An 18314-nucleotide genomic window follows, 5' to 3' on the forward strand; every position below is an offset into this window, starting at 1 on the left:
TGATGAAAAAGGTCAAAAACGAATTTAAGTACATTTAAACATACATACTTCTCAAAGTATTCGTAGACTTGTTATGTTGTAGCAGAAATTAAAATTACAAAAACAGTAACATCAATCCAAAAGCCCAACTATGATTATAATTAGCTCTCTTAACTATGCCAGCCATACTCGTATGAAATCCCAAGCTTTTATGCAAAATGCGCAGCTACTCGTATTGAAACTTACTGCCACTCGTAATTCTCACAACTAAACAAAAATAAATATTAACTATAGCTCATATCCAATTGAACTCGCTCTGTTTTAACTACAATAAACTGTTTGCCTAAATGTATATTCTTGCTCCTTTGTCCTGTTCTTAACACTCTGCTTGATTAAATGTTGTGTCAGCCTTTTAAAACATCTCCATAAAAGTCAACTAATCCTTGTTTCTTCCCTACCAAAAACAAAAAAAAAAAAAACAAAATCAAATTTCTCCCCCTAGATTGACTATCACCGCCTCGTGTCCGATGAATCTACAATATTTCCCGATGGACCGGCAACTATGTCACATCGAAATTGAGAGCTGTAAGTACTATATATACATATACTTATAATTATCCACAACGAACAAAGTAACAATAATAGCATAATGAAATAATAAAAAAAAAAAAGAACTTCTCAAGAAATCGCATTGGTTTTGAACATGTTTGAACTAGAAAGAACTCATTCAGAATATTAAGCAGCAGTTTAATAAAGAAAACAAAAGTGGTTCAAATCAAATGACAGCGGGCTTAGAGCTGCCAACACAATAGCTTCAATATATTTTTTATTAATTATTTTGCACGCTTAGCTCTTAAGCTCGAATCGATAGCAAATTGTAAATATTATACCAAATAGCGCGCAAAAGTGGAACTGTATGGAAAACTTACCGACACCTTCTGTCAACATGCCCAGGTGAAAATATATCCAGCAAATAGTAAGACTATGAACGATTTGTTCTAAATTAATCCAATTAACTTATTCAGTTATAAGTAGAATGCACGAAATCATCAAAACAAAAGAAATAAGGTCCAATACCGATTGTCAATAAAAAGGCAAAATATACAAAAATATACTGAAAAAGGAAAGAAAAATGAAACTCAAGCAATTTATTTTGTGTTATTTTATTAAGGTTTGGTTTATTCCTTACTGGGCTTCCGTTATTTCTTTTTATAGTTCCCAATCGTAATGCGCAATATCCACTTTTTTTATTTATTTACAAATTGCTTAACAGTGGCCTTAGACCCTGCTCATCCATACGATCTTGTGAAGCTAGAACTACATATTTTCTTTCGATTTTCATGCTTACCTATTCTGGTATAAAAACGAAATGTACTATACAAGATTTTAAAAGGTCATCAAAGTACATTTACCCTTGCTCCATTCCTTATGTTTATCCGCTCATTTTTTTCAGTGTAAGCATAAATATATATCTGTACATAATACCCCACAGCCAGCAACTCATGTTTCATCGCAATGCAATGCAAATACCGTTTCATGCTAAGATCAAAAAATGGAACAAAAACAAAAACAAAAAAAAACAAAAAACAAGAAAAGAAGAAAATATTGGTTGATTTTCGGTCGCCTTCTCACGTACAGCAACCGCAGAAGGTTAACGATGATCGATTCGATTGAACATTATGACTAACATAAGATGTGCTTACGAATTATACTCGTAGTTTATAAGTGAGGCCACAAAAAACTCCACTCAACTAAATAGTTCAAATAATAATAATAAAAATCAACAATGTATTTAAATAAAAGATAATTAAAATATTAATATATACTCGAACACAGCACGCTTTTGCTAACTGAACAATATACTATATGTTTATAAAACCAATCACGCAAGCAGACAGACGACCACTCACACCACATACTTAAGTTAGTGAGGCTAGTGCTTAAGTTAAATAAAAACAAATGTTTATTGTCTGTACTTTGTACGTGTGTGAACGAGTTGGTGAATGTGCGAGTGTGTGCGTATGATTATAAAAACCCTACTAAGTACTCAGCAACATAACTACATACAACTACCACCTACAGAAACTATAACTACAATTAATTAACTACCGCCCTTTTTGCAATAACAACAACAACAACTACTTCTACTATCATCCAACAACAACTACAACCAAACCACAACCAGTCGGTTACACGATGCGCGATATCCGTTATTTCTGGAGAGATGGACTGAGTAGTGTTGGAATGAGCAGTGAGGTCGAACTGCCGCAATTTCGCGTTTTGGGCCACAGGCAGAGGGCGACCGAAATAAACCTAACCACAGGTACCCCCATACATTAAAATTCATTTACAAAATACCAAATAAAATAAATAAATATATACATATATATATATTTAAAACAAATCAAACGCAAATCACAAAACATTATTTTGATTTCAAAATACCACCATAAAAATATTATTATTATTTTCGTAAACATTATACTCATTTATTTGATATTTGATTATCAGTTTGAGTTCACCCGTGCAAGTATTGACTGTAAATTATACTACTAACAAATGGTTCTGTTCCGTATTAAAATATATCCTCGAAAGTACACTTTATTTACATTATTTGTTGTTATATGTATTTCTGGGCTCATTTGTCGTTTATTACTTATAGGGCAGCGTTGCTAAAATCTAGTCTTACTAGAACTTCCTTATTTTCAGTTAAATTAAGCCAAATGTCAAAGTTTTTATAGCGCATTTGCTTGGGTAGGCTTGCCTATATATACATTATACATATAAATATAAATATATAAACGATACATTCAACTGAATAAGAAAAATCAACTATAAATATTAAATGTCAAATCCGTATTAAACTAAAAACTACAAAACAATGAAAATACATGAGCACCCTTTTTCTACCACATAATATAATGAGAAATATTCGTTCCCTAGTCTAAGTTCTAACTACTGTATCTAAAAGCAATCAGTAGCTGTAGGTTTAAATACTTACTTATAAATACTACTTACAATGCTCGTTTAAAATTTTGTAAACAAATCGCTTTGTCAAATAAAATGCAATTTAGATAACAGCAACTGTAATATATGTATAAACAAACTGATATTTCTATATATCGATGTATATGAATGTACAATATATAAATGAAAACATAACAAACCAAAGGTCAAAAAATATATTGAACAACACTTTAAGCAACAAGTTCTGAATGAGACTATTAATTAAAGTTGAAAATAATTGGATTGCAACACGTTCAAATATCAAAATGAACCCTATAAAAAATGTTTAAAAACAATTTAAAATGTGTGTAAAAAGCCCATTAATAGTCTCACGAAATGTATTTTTTGTTTTGTGCATATTTTTCGTCTTATTTTCTACAATAACAACTACAACAACAACGACAACTTCTACATATGTACTGCGCCCACAACTGTACAAATCCGTCAAACCCACCCCATAAAAATCATCAACTGTACTATATGTAACACGAATCAAAACAAATCGAATCGAATTGAAACGATACGATACGGTATATAATCCACCCACATAACTAAATGAATATGGGTATAGTCGGCTACACGATGCGTGACATACGTTACAAATGGAACGAAGGTCCTAACTCGGTCGGTGTCTCGAATGAAGTATCTCTTCCCCAATTTAAGGTCTTGGGTCATCGTCAAAGAGCAATGGAAATCAGTCTTACCACAGGTACCTGTAGACGGTTACCGATTTATTACAATCTTACTCTTTACATAAATAAATATATACTTATATATAAATATATATCTATATATATATATATATTGCGTTTTTTATTAGTTGAACTTTTTGTTGTGCACTCCTACTTTGGTTAACCTCTTTTAATTTTGTGTTAATTTCAACGCAACATTTGTACAAAGTAATCACCCATTAACCTGGACGCGACATTGGGCTTGTGTATTGATTTTAGCACACACACACACACACACTCACTTCATTTATGAACTGCCTTGCCTGTGTGCTAAAATTAGGCCAAAATCAAAAAGGATATATTCTTCGAGTGCCAGCTAAATGATTGCTGATATATACGCTATACGATCTCAAAATCGATCAAAAACAAACGCATGTATCTTATCAAATATTTTGCATTTCTGGAATTTTGTTTAGCTAGCGTTTGTTGCCATAAACTTAACTTACTTAAATCATAGAAAACAAATTTAAAAAAAAAAACAAAACAAAAATACAATAATTAATATACTTTCCTATGCATAGAAATTCAGACCACACAGCTGTATAACTGATACATATGTAAACTCGTAAGGCCTGACACATTTTAGTGCTTAAACATTCTTAGCAAGAATCAATCAAACTCTCAACTAATGCAAAACCAACGCATGCAAAGCTAGAATAACTCTATTTACAAATATATTTATTTCTGTCTAACTTCGCTTAATTTTTTACAATAAATACGTTTGAGATTTGCGTTTTGTTGAATTACTCTTTATTTTTCAGACATGAGTTCATTTTGAAATAAGAAATCAATAAAACTCTCAATCGCAATCAATCAACGGAGAAAACATTTTTTTAAATTTATATTTATCTGCAATTAGACCTCACTTAGAAATTTTTGTACTTATCATGTTTTCAATAATCAATCAAAGCAAAAACTAAAAATCAAGAAACTTGGAGAAACAACAATTTTTCGAATACATTAAATTAAATTAGCAACTTTCAAGAGAATAATAACTAATATTTATGCATAATTATCAATTTTTAATTGCTGCAAATACACACACTCATGTTATAAATACATATATATTTACATTATCGACTAGTCACAATTAGTTTTTACTATAATCACGAAAATGAAACAGCAACAGATACCAATTAAACAGTTACCCATACTATATTAAATGCCAAAGCATTTTAAATGTAAAAAGCGTCAGCGAAAATTAATTTTATTTTAAATGAAATCAAACGTCAATTTCAACATTTTTTTAACAATTAGCAAAAGGAAATCCAAAATTAATACCATATACTATATATAATTAAATAAAAAACAAAACAGAACGCCCTCCCAAGCATGCTCTCATCTTACGAAGTTTTTTTTAAAAACTAAAAAAAAAAAACAAGGATACAATTAGGAAACATGAAATCAATTTTATTATAATCAAATCAAATATTCAAAGAATAAAAATGCCGCTAATTAGGTCTTAGACTTACTGCCTCTTAATTGATCGTTTTTCGTTTTGCCCATAAGAATGCTCTTACTTGCAGTAACTCCTTAAAACAATTGTCATTTTTTCACGTTCACTAATTTTAATAATAGAAATACGATATTCAAACTTTATTTTCATCTTATTTCATTTTCTTTATAACCTTTATAAAGAAACATCAAGAAAGGGTCAGAATTTACGAAAAACATTTTACTTCAGTTGCCATTTTAAATCTTAGCCCCTTTTTTACGTATATACTAACGCTATTACTTATATTACATATTATTATGCATATGTATGTATGTGTGTTCGTTAAACGAACGAAAGAATGGGTATTTAGTCGCCAAACATAGAAAACAAAATATAATATGTTATTGTCCCCATTTTTGTTTTCGATTACAAAATGTAACGCTTGTTACATTTTACGTCATCCTAACCATATTTGTTGACTAAGTTTAACTGCCCCTAAAGACAATTGCTAGGAAATCCATCCATAACATAGCAAAAATCACAAAGATGCAATTATTAACAATACCACAGCTCGTATGTAATTAGTTGGGGGAGAAATTTCAAGAAATGAATGCGGTTAATTCCCAATTGCCCGACTTACTAATTGCTGAACGGCCATATATACATGTGCATATAAATATAACTGATTGTAATGATATTTATTTCTTTTCTGTCTTATAGTATGATACGATAAGGTTCCCAACATGTATAGACAGCAAAGCTGTTTAATATATACAATAGGTCGCGTTTCATATTATCATAACATCTCATTGAAAGCCGCTCATATCTACTTACTTATAGTTTACTAAATAGTTTTTGTTGACTTTGCTTTTTAGATTTGATTTAACAATTTTGCAACAATATTGACTTTAAAGAAAAATTGTTCAACAGCATACTAACTACATATAAATTTTCTCTTTCTCTCTCTCTCACTCGTTCCACACGCCCGTCGACCAATTCGAAAAACAAAATTTAATTACAAATTAAACCAATAACCTGGTATATCAAAAAAAAAAATAATAATAATAATAATTAAAAATACAAATTTTCAACTGATCGCAGGCAACTATTCGCGTTTAGCCTGTGAGATTCAGTTCGTGCGTTCGATGGGCTACTATCTTATACAAATCTACATACCCTCTGGACTGATCGTTATTATATCATGGGTATCATTTTGGCTCAATCGCAATGCAACGCCGGCGCGTGTGGCGCTCGGTGTGACAACCGTGTTGACAATGACCACTTTGATGTCGTCAACAAACGCAGCGCTGCCAAAGATTTCGTACGTCAAGTCGATTGACGTTTATCTGGGAACATGCTTCGTTATGGTCTTTGCCAGTCTACTGGGTAAACAAACTCTCGTAACCATATCCAGTATTAGATTCAACGTATCTAGCAAAACAAAAAACAATTCCAGCCAAATCAACCAACACATGAGCACCAAAACTCGCACATATACACACGCTGTATTAAAAGAACAACTTCATATATATTTTTTTTAATTTATCATTTCTGTTTCTCTTGGGACAAAAACTATATCCCAGTGTCCGATATAAAAAAAAAAAAAACACTCTATTTCTCACTATCTATACGACCTATACCTTTTTTTGGTTCTATCTAATTGCTATACAATTGAGTCAAAATATCCAAATTAAAAAATATATAAGATATACTTTTTTATAAGCTCCAACTCAATATTGGCACAACATCTCACGCATTTGTGATTTATTGACTTTTAGAGGTCAATGTGTAAATATTATAAATATAATAGACTTACAATTTTAAAAAATCATCATAATTGTGTTGAATTGCGCTGTGCCAAAATAAAGCCTTGTTTCTGCTAAAAAAGTTTGACATGCATTTCAAATGCCTACATTTCAAAAAAAGGCATCACAAATGAATGTCCAACTTTAGAAGCCCAATTCAGCACAGCTTGCAAAAGCTGTACGTTACAGCCCAAGCTTAACTTTCTCTCTATTTTCTTAATAATGTATTTTAAATATAAATATATATATATATATAATACAGCAACCATTTACACCTTCAACAATCAACTACAAACAACAACAGCAACTTAAAGCAAAAAAAAAAAAAAAAAAAAAACAAATCTCTTTTTTCGTATTTGTATGTTCTTGTTAATTTTTCTATTCAAAGAAACAATGTAACTATCATCTAAAGAAAATGTATGCAAATTCATAGATACGCGCTAAGTGTAAAGGCACAAAATTTCCGACTGCAAAATTTCGCAAATTGTTCCACCATAACCACAAAAAAATGCAGCATTTGCTAAAAAGCATGAAGCATGAATCAAAAAACTACCAGACTATAAATTCCGCCTCAGTTTGACTTTGTGTACTCCCCAGTCAAGCAAACAGGCTGACAAAACAGCGCTAAGAGCGTACACAGATCAACCTGAAATGGTACCCAGATATCAATATACGCCCAGCTTCCTCCAAAAAACGCAGAATTCGCAACAACAAAAATTATCACAACCGCTTAATGCAAACGATGAAGCTTAAGCACAACGCACCTAAAATTCCAAATATGTATTCATAAAAAACCCGTTAGCATATACAAGGATACGAGCTAAAACTGAGCGCAACTGTACAAAATCAGCATGCCCTGCGCCACACCTGGCTTGAGTCGCGATTGAATTGAATAAATCAATACATAGTACATTTAACATTAAACTATATCAAACCGCATTGCTGATCTATAACAACAGCCCCAAGCTACTAATCCACGTTTGAAATCATCAACACAAAGCCTCCGGATTTTCCCAAGCTCTTTAGAATGTTTCCCCACTTGGGTTGTTAAGTTTGGGTCACTTAAATGGGTGTCCCAGACATGACCACCCAAGAGCGGATGTTGCTTAGGGTCTGAAATTTAGAGGCGAGGTAAGATTCATATCTCTGTATAATCGGTAAATTCTACTGTCTTGGTTATTATTTTATGTAGCCTTTACAGCAAATATTTCCTGATGCTTGGTAAGTACTCAACCCTTACCCAATCCCACCATTTTATCCATTATTAAATATTTGTAAGACTACACTATGCAACACAAACTAATGTATTATTATTTAGTGTGCTTTGGATTTAAAAATCGAACGCAAAAGAAATTTGCTTTCTAAGGGGAACATTTTTATCCATACTAATGTACTTATATATACATATGAAGGTGTTTGTTTAATTCCTATAAGTTTCTGCATGAATAATTGATGTATGTTCCGTAGTTTGTTGTATTTTCGCCGGCAGAAATTACAGATGTTTCGGTGAATTCAAGCCAATAATTAGAGACCCCACTGCTCGCCAAATAAAATTTGAAGAATATGAATACATCTAGAGAAAATTGTATTTCTACCTTTGAATACTCTATTCATACTATCTACTTTTCATTAACATGGTCCATGGTTAACTTTCAGCAGCATTCTCTATATTCGGTTTGATTCTAATACTTTCTAAGCCATTTCGTTAGTGGGACAATTAAGTAAATGTTTTAGTGATCTCACATGGCAAACAAATATTCAATAGCTCTAAATCTGTAGGAGGAGTAGGAATTAAAGCAAACACGAATAATTTGTCTGGTCATTTTGATCCTACTATATATGTATGTGTCTACTCCAAGTGGTCTACGTAATACACCAAAAACAATATACCCGTACACTTTTTAGTATAGAGAGATATCTGAGTAGTAAAATTTTAACTTTGTTTGTTAAATTACATTAAATTATTACGTTTTTATGCGTTTTATCGACTTTTTAATTATTTCCATCTCGCTAGAATAGTGGAAATAAAGTTTTAAATCTCTAAATAAAATTAATTTATAATCAACTCACAATACAAATCACTAAAACACTGCAAATCAAAAACAAGTTCGGAGCGATTCATAAAAATCAATCAAAATTAGAGACTATAATAAATAAATATTTAAATAATTTATATTAGTTTTCAAAGTCGTGTAATGCGGAAGTTAATCTTTGGATTGAGGATCATCTTAGTTCGATGGCTCGGCTAATACTTCAAACCTACTTTTACGAATTCATTTAGTCGTTCCGTATACTGATTTGTGATTTTACATCCCAAGCACACCAAAATTAAAATACAAAATCGCGTTGCATAGTGTTATGGTCGGTCGATGTTAAATACGAGTGCTTGTATAGCTATACATATATCATAACAAAGAACATAAACTAATGGTTGGAAAGAATTAAAGATATGTCTGCATTCGTTATTATGGAGGCAATGCGAATCTAAACGTGGACATTATGTGTCCGATACCTAAGCGACTTTCCTAATGAATTTGCATTTAAGGCACGAACTTAAACATTTTCCTTAAATGATGGTCTAAGCTTCATAAATAAATTGTATACATACTATATCGATTAGCTTAAAATTAGTTTCTCCACTCATTTACGACAAAGACAACAAACACACACATACACACAAACAAGATTCACACGCCCACTTATAGACGAAAATCTTCAACTCTCTATCACATACAAAAACCAACACTTGCTTTTCAATTTATGTTGCCTTCTTCTAAACAAGAAATATTTAAATTATATATTTATTTTCCACGAAAGCAATGCCCTCCACTTATTCTCATGCAATGGCTTTAAGTACTTCTTTGCTTTAGTAATAATTAGTACCTATTACCCAAATCCCCGCCAATTTTTTTCGTTGGGAGTAAAGTGTGGCCCGAGAAAACTATGAGTGCTTCAAGGCCGAGATGACTTTACACCCAATGCTCACCTCTAGAAGTTTTGCAACATAATTTAACAAAATTCTTCATCATATATATTTCTTTTGTCTTTCTTTATGAAAATTAATATAAAAACCAACAACGCTCCATTTCCCCGCACTGTTCCAAATCAAAATCAACCAAAACTATAAATTCTAACTCTGCAACAAACTATTGACTACAACAATCAACAAATACAATCATCATCAATACCAAAACCAAAACCAAAAAAAAAAAAAAAATACATGTGGAACTCGTCCTGCCAAAAATTTCTGCATTCGCATATCCCGGACATCAACCGTCCGATTGCCTCATTATCAATGCTAATACTGACAACCAATTCGAAACTGTATCCAAATCGTATCGCAATCGTAGAATACGCCACCGTCGGCTATATGGCAAAACGAATTCAAATGCGAAAACAAAGATTTATGGCGATCCAAAAGATAGCTGAACAGAAAAAGCAACAGCTTGATGGGGTGCAGCAACAGGCCAATCCGAATCCAAATGTCGGAGGCGGTGGTGCTGAGCATGGACATGGGCATGGCCATGGCCACAGCCATGGTCATCCTCATGCGCCGAAGCAAACAGTGAGTAACCGCCCAATTGGCTTTTCAAATATCCAACAAAACGTTGGTACGCGCGGTTGCTCGATAGTGGGACCCTTGTTCCAGGAGGTGAGATTCAAGGTGCACGACCCAAAGGCACACTCCAAGGGCGGCACATTGGAGAACACGGTAAATGGCGGTCGTGGCGGACCACAGGCGCATGGGCCAGGACCGGTGCCTGGTGGTGGCGGTGGTCACGGTGGCGGCGGCGGTGGCGGTGGTGGAGGGGGCCCACCTGAGGGAGGCGGAGACCCTGAAGCAGCAGTGCCTGCCCACCTATTGCATCCGGGAAAAGTAAAAAAGGTAAAGGTAAAGATCGTATATGATGCGGCGATATTAAACGGGTTCTTCGCTCATTCAAATACTAATCTCAATATTTATCTTGCAACTTCCACTTGCAGGATATCAACAAACTGTTGGGTATAACGCCCTCGGATATTGACAAATACTCGCGCATTGTCTTTCCTGTGTGCTTCGTTTGCTTCAATCTGATGTACTGGATCATCTACCTGCATGTCAGCGACGTGGTTGCCGATGATCTTGTCCTGCTGGGCGAGGAGTAGAGGCAACGGCGCCAGCGGAAGAGCCAGCGACAGCGAAGACGGATATGTCGGCGAGTGAATAGCGCACGAAAAGTAAAACTACACAAGGCGCTTAAAATATAAAACTAATTTTAACTAGCGATAGTAAATGCAAATGCTACAAATTATTGTTTATAAGTATTACAAGAACACACACATACATATACCCGTACATGGTCATTGTCAAAATCTAGCATTAATGAACAAATACATATGTATGTATATTAAAACGAATAATCAAAACTAACACCATAGAAGAAATCAGTAAGCAAATTATAGCAAGCATTAATGAGTAACTAAAGATGATTTATAAAATAGCACAGTCAATAGATTTCTTTAAAGATAATCTCACATCCCGTACTACCCCGAACAAGAGAAACCAAAATGTTTGAAAGATGTGATCCAGACCGATAAAACACAAAATGCAAAATGCAAATTTCTTTGATTTATTTAGTTAACATTCACTACGTATTCGGTTCATCGAGGTTAAAGCCGTTGGATGCTTCCCAGACCAGAAAAACCCAATGAGTCTTCCTTAAGTTAAGCGGACTTGGTCTGATTAAGTTATGTATTAATTCTTCACACCGAAGATCTTAGCCTTCTCCCCCCTTTCTATGGCCACAAAACCTCAACAGCTATAGACTAAATTAAACTTTGTTTTATCCCACAATCAGCCGTTATATTTATTTAAAAACTGACAATGTTTAGCGCTTCCATTAAAAATGGCCAAATTTTTTAGTAAATTAAATTATAGCGAAGAATCGCGTTCGAGTGCTATCCCCAATAACTGAGGCAACGTTCTGATTTAAGGTTGCACTTGAACTCGAAACTCGAACTTTAAATAATGAAATACCAATTTTGAAATAATTTGCACTTGAAAGTTATAAACGAATACACTTGTACGTATGTAATTCCCTTTGAGTGCACCTTTTATAAGATTAAATATTACTTTTTAAGTTTTAGCCGAAAACAAATCATGGGGCATTAGTATTAACAAATAGTTAGTGCAAGTAAACATAAAAAAGCTAACAAATAACAACAAAATATCACATAATTCAACTTACAAAAATAATTTGTTTGCAAACAAGAAAAGAAAAGAAAAAAAAACAAAATCGGAATACAACAACTTATATAAACGATACAAATAAATTGCACAGGCCAAACTTAAAACTCACGCAACTCAGCATTTTGAAGATAACTTTGTAACACCACTATAAGGGTTTGGCATTGAAAACAAAACGAAAAAAAACCCATATAATTAATTGTACGTAAGCACACACATACACACTAATAAGAATGAAACTGCCTAAAAATAGATTATAAGTCAAAGAAATAGTTGATAAAGGAAATAATACTCGTACTCGTAAATATAGACCGGAAACAATAGCAGAAACAATAGAGGAACCAGCAACAGGAACAGCAGAGGAAAAAAGGCCCAACCGGACAAGCTAATGCTGGAATATACTTGTATATGCTATATGTACATAAATCAATAAGTACTCAATGAGTTAGTATAATTATGATTTTCAATTAAACTTTTGTACATATGAAATGAAACAAACACATTCTCAATGAAAAGTAGGAGCAAAACTTCGCAGAGCATTATTTTTTAATAAGTATTATTATTAGATAATTTAGGAACCAAGAGCAAAATGTTCATGCTGTCAACAAATGCGATGCACCATTTACTCGTACAGAAAGCCAAACATATACATTTACACACATACTCGGACACAGTTGCATACATACATACATACTATACCTACATTCTCGCGCAAGTTCCTCCATACGACACACAGACAAGTTTAAGCGACATGTTACAACATACATACTCGTACATACATAGGCACTCATACAGGCAAGTGAGTTAAACTATAGAGAAGATAACAACTAAATATAGCACAAGTTTAGGTAATGTTAATGAAAACCAAAGCAAATATCATAAATTAATTGTATTGTATGTATGTATTTAGAAACAATTTAATGTCATTGGCGTTTCGTTAAGCGCTAAACCTAAGGCTAAAGATTTTTGTACAGCTAGCTAAAGGGCTCAAGTTGAGGTTTGAGCATAATATACAAGATAAATATATATATAGTTTATATGATAGTATTAAAGGAAGCTAAGTTTATACATACACAAGATGAAGACAAAAATATGTTTATACATATACGTACATACATATGTATATGCTATTTAAATATATACATTTATGTATATGCAAAAATATGGAACTGCAAAGGAACCATCAGCATATATTAGGCACCTATATAGCACGAGTTTTTTATATACAGAAACCCAACCCGTAACTTATATAACCAATTAATTGTATATGTGTATATACGAAAAGAAATAACGTACTTATGAATGAAAATTGGGGATTCCATGCAAACGCAAAGCTCCAACCAGTTAGTTGTAAAGTATACTTGTATGTCATGTATACAAATACATTTTCGAGATTCTGTTGAATTGGACGAGAATAGGTGAGCATAAAGATGATCTTCAGTATTTTGAACTGAATGAAGAGTGTACCTACATAGTTACTTATTCTAGATCTTGAATTCGGCCTTCAAGTGAACGAATCAATTTGGCTTCTACAGACAAGTGTTCAATTAGGAAAATATTTCTGCCTTATTGTTTAATTTAACCCTGTCCTCTCTATTTCCAATCAATGTCAGCTCCCCAAAAAACTACAGAAACTGTTTTTTTTCTGGCTTTAGCTAATGGACTAAGCCATAGGTGGTATGCAATTATTAATTTTTTTATTTTGTAATCTATTGTATTTCGAACGATTTTGTCTCGCTCAAAGTGAAGTTATAACTAGGCCTAGACTGGCACAACAGCCACAATTGAACTGAACCTACACCAGCTCCCTGTAGATATATTCTCCTTTTGCCTGACATTTGCACAACTTTTCTACTAAACGATTAGACTTTAAAGAAAATGACAGAACCCTCACACCCTCACACCCGACACCCCACCCCATGCCCAACCATGACATATACGAACATCACAACGAAACACTTTATTCCATGAAAAGCACACAACTCCCAATAACAATACCAATACCAACAAGCAAACAACAACACAAAACAAAACAACACAAAACTAAAAACAAAAACAAAAACTAAAACAAAAAGACAAAAACCAAGCGAAACTTACTTTATTAACTTTCTAGACACCATAAAATTAATGAAAATGAAGCTATAATGCAAACAGAAAACTTAGAAATTGAATACAATTAAAGCAATATAGCTTGTACGTGCATTTTTGTTACTCGTATTATAAATCGAAATGCTCGCCAAAGCCAGGCATAAGTACTATATACTCGTACTATTGATTGAACCAACGCAATAGCAAAGTTTACAACTACATTTACGTACAACAGCCAAAATATGGGCGCAAATTTCGAATTGCAATGCAAATCCGGCACAACACACAGAGCTAGTACTGGAACGGGTCCTTCCCGGATCGGAGTAGACCAACATTGCACTAGCATATAAGAAGTCAATGCGAGTCGATAGTCGGCAAAGAGTTAAATCCGTGATACATAAGAACAAAATATGTTGATCCTTATAGAAACACCTAGATTAAAACTATAAAAGCAGAAAATTAATAAACAAATAAAATGATATATTTAATAAATTAACAAACAATATGTTAAAAAGCAAAAGGACACTAAACACAAATCAAAATAAACTACACAAAGGAAGACATTTCAAAGCAAAAACAACAAATAGCTGCTCAATGGTTTCGGAGCGTATTTCCAAAGAACGCAAACAAATTTAAGTTTTAAATGTACGAGTAGTTTACTATTTCTAATTTATGGATATTATTTTCAAAATTTAGTCCGCCATAGTCACCTTTTTATAAAATATTGAAGCATTTAGGACAACAACAACAAAAAAAAAAAAAAACAAACGAAACAAAAACATAATGAAAGCAAAAAGTGTTAAGTTTTAATTTATATACAGGCAGTAAGTAATGTTGTAAGCATTTTTGGTGGCGCTGTTTATATAGCGACTATAACACCAAAGTTTTATTAGAGGTAAACAAATCAAATATACATATGTACATATTTACATATATACGCATATATATCTGTATCTGTGGTTATGCATTGCCGCTTACTTAGATGTGAACAAACAAACAAAAATAGAACAATTCTTTTAAATTATAGACTATTGAGCGGATCTTTCGTTAACTAGCACGGTAATTGAAAAAGCATTTACAAACTAAATTCAGAAACAGTGTTTTCATATTTAAGATGTGGTTATTTAGATGCCGACTCTTCCACACCTTGTACCTAGCCCCCTTCCTACAATTGTTCATATGACAGCTGTAGTATGATTAAAATGGAACTACACCTTATTGAATAGATTATATATTCGCTGAAAAGGGAAGGGCTCAGTAGGAGTAAAGTAAAAGACAATAGTCGCGGACCGCCGTGCGTCTGTTCGCTTTAGAGTTTTATTGGAGACTGACACTTTTGCTATACATATTCTTTATGCTTACATTCGTATGCAACAGTGACAGATAACTTGTAGATAACATAAGATTATTATCTGCTTATATTAACATGCGTGCATTGGTACTTATGTTTGTATTGATTTTCAACACCCTTCCTCAATGCAAACATGTTTTACAAAAATTTTCAAATCAAATTTAACAGCTTTGTAAAATGAACATGCTTCGCTTTAGGGAGATTTTTCGTTAAAATATCAGCTATCATTTCATTGGTTGATGTATACTGTAAAACAATTTGTTCTTCGTTTACAACCTGTCTTGCAAAATGATATCTAATATCAATATGCTTTGTTCTTTCATGGTGTACAGGATTCTTAGCTAATTGTTGAGCACTTAAATTATCGCCATGAAGAATAGTTGGAGTACTCGAGTCACCGCAGCCAATCTCCACTATAAGACGCCGTAGGTATATGGCCTCCTTACACGCAGTTGAAAGAGCCATATACTCCGCCTCCGTGCTGCTAAGTGCCACGCTGCGTTGCTTTTCAGATCGCCAGGATATGGGTCCTCCAGCCAAGTAGTATACATAGCCAGTATACGACTTGCGATCGATGCGGTCGCCACCCCAGTCTGCATCCACATAGCCGGTAAGGGGTTGTCCACACTCTTTGTAGTGCAACTTCAGGTCCACAGTTGACGCCAGGTATCGAAGCACATGTTTTACACCCACTAGGTGCTCTGCATGCGGATCTTGATTCCGTTGAGCTAACTTGGCAACGGAATGCAATATGTCTGGCCTTGTTGTAAGCGCCAGCCACATTAACTCGCCAATTGAAGACTGGTAGGATGCAATGTCAACCTTTTGACAATGCTCGCTGGTACATATCACTTGGAAACCAGCATCCAGTGGGGTCGCTGTAGGTCTACAGGTCTCGCATCCATGTTCACGCAATATGTCTTTGATGTATTGCGAATTGCTTAGCGAAATTTCGCCAAGCTCACCGTCGCGCTGCACTTCCATGCCAAGGAACAAATGCAGCTCTCCCTTGTCAACACATTCAAACGATGTTGTAATGGCTGACTTGATGTTGGCCAAGTCCTCTTTTGATCGGCATGCTATAATTATATCATCAACATAAACAAGGATTAATGATAAGTCACCTCTTCCGTTCCTTTTGTAAAGACACGGTTCATTTTCACATGCTACAAAATCTATGCCTTGTAGTACACAATCGAGCTTGGAGTTCCACTCGCGCCCCGACTGCTTCAATCCATATATTGCCTTTTTAAGCAATAAAGCCTTACTTGGATTATTGGGATCTGTGTATCCCTGTGGCTGCTTCATATAAACAGTTTCATGCAGGTCGCTATTCAAATAGGCGGTACACACATCTATCTGGTGAAGGTACAGCTTCAATTCCGCTGCTAACGCCAAAATAAACCGCACGGTTTCCAATCTGCAAACGGGTGAGAACGTCTCTACATAGTTCACGCCATACTTCTGGGAGCACCCTTTAGCAACGAGTCGTGCCTTGAAACGTTCGACTTTTCCATCAGAGTCACGTTTCAGGCTGTATACCCACTTGCAACCAACTGCTCGCTGATCTTTTGGTAAATCAGCCATCTGCCAGGTTTCGTTTGATTGTAGTGCCTGATATTCCTTTTGCATCGCCTCTTGCCAGAATACTGCATGTGTGCTACCAACGGCCTGATCATAGGATGTCGGAACCATTACGTCACTAGCAACCAATGCTCCAAGCACATTGTATTGCTTTCTTGGACGACCAGGTTTACCATTTCGAACAATTTTAGGCCGGCCTGACCCAATCTTCACAGTATCCTCGTCAGAGTCTTCTTTTTCGACTGCACTCTCATATGCGTTGGAGCTGCTGTCGTCAGAACTGTGCTCACTGTCATCGTCGTCGATGCTTCTGTCACCATCCGTGTGAGTGACATGCTCTTGAACCTCGCATGCAGGAAAATCTACCGTAACGGTATCTTCATTGGTATGACCACCACAACGCTCATCAAATAGAATGTCTCGTTTTTCGACAATCGTCCTCGTCTCTGGGTCGTATAACCGATAGCCTTTGGCTGCTACCGAATACCCAACCATACGGTACTCATGCCCTTTGGGTTTGAATTTGCCTTTACGGGGACCCTTTGCAAGTGCAACTGCAATGGAACCAAAAACTTTTAGATGGCTAACACAGGGTTTCTTACCTGTCCACGCTTCCATTGGAGTCAGGTTGTTCAGTGCACTGGTAGGTGATCTGTTTCTTATGTATACTGCTGTGTTGACTGCTTCGGCCCACAAAGACTCGCCTAGGCCCGACTGCACCAATAAGCATCTGGACATCTCCGTTAATGTCCGGTTTGCTCTTTCCGCCACGCCGTTCTGCTGCGGAGTATAAGCCACGGTCAATTGCCTTGCAATACCATGGTGTTTCAGGAAACCGTTGAATGTTGTGTTGACAAACTCGCCTCCATTGTCGGTTCGAATACATTTGAGCTTTTTATCTGTTTGCCGTTCAACCAAGTTTTTAAATTCGACGAACTTACTGAACACTTCATCTTTCTTCCGCAAAAAATAAACAAATATACGCCTGGACTTGTCATCGATGAAGGTCAGAAAGTATTTGGATCCAGCAAGTGACTTCGTGTCGAATGGGCCGCATACATCAGCATGAACCAGTTCCAACAGCTCTTCGGCACGGTTAGTGCTTACC

At 34.7% G+C, this 18314-nt stretch overlaps 1 protein-coding gene across 1 annotated transcript in view; it reads left to right on the plus strand.

The window, feature by feature from the left end:
- The window catches only part of LOC115632977 (gamma-aminobutyric acid receptor subunit beta), a 37234-nt gene extending 21639 nt beyond the window's left edge, over positions 1-15595 (plus strand). The window contains exons 6-10 of the mRNA XM_030530288.1: positions 482-564; positions 3557-3694; positions 6253-6537; positions 10307-10842; positions 10941-15595. Coding sequence (XP_030386148.1) covers positions 482-564; positions 3557-3694; positions 6253-6537; positions 10307-10842; positions 10941-11102 — 1204 coding nt within the window. The 3' untranslated portion in view covers positions 11103-15595. The remainder of the gene's footprint in view (positions 1-481; positions 565-3556; positions 3695-6252; positions 6538-10306; positions 10843-10940) is intronic.
- The last annotated feature ends 2719 nt before the right edge of the window (positions 15596-18314 follow it).

This window comes from Scaptodrosophila lebanonensis, unplaced genomic scaffold, assembly GCF_003285725.1.
Source record: "Scaptodrosophila lebanonensis strain 11010-0011.00,11010-0021.00 unplaced genomic scaffold, SlebRS2 tig00001415-arrow-pilon, whole genome shotgun sequence".
Lineage (NCBI taxonomy): Eukaryota > Metazoa > Arthropoda > Insecta > Diptera > Drosophilidae > Scaptodrosophila > Scaptodrosophila lebanonensis.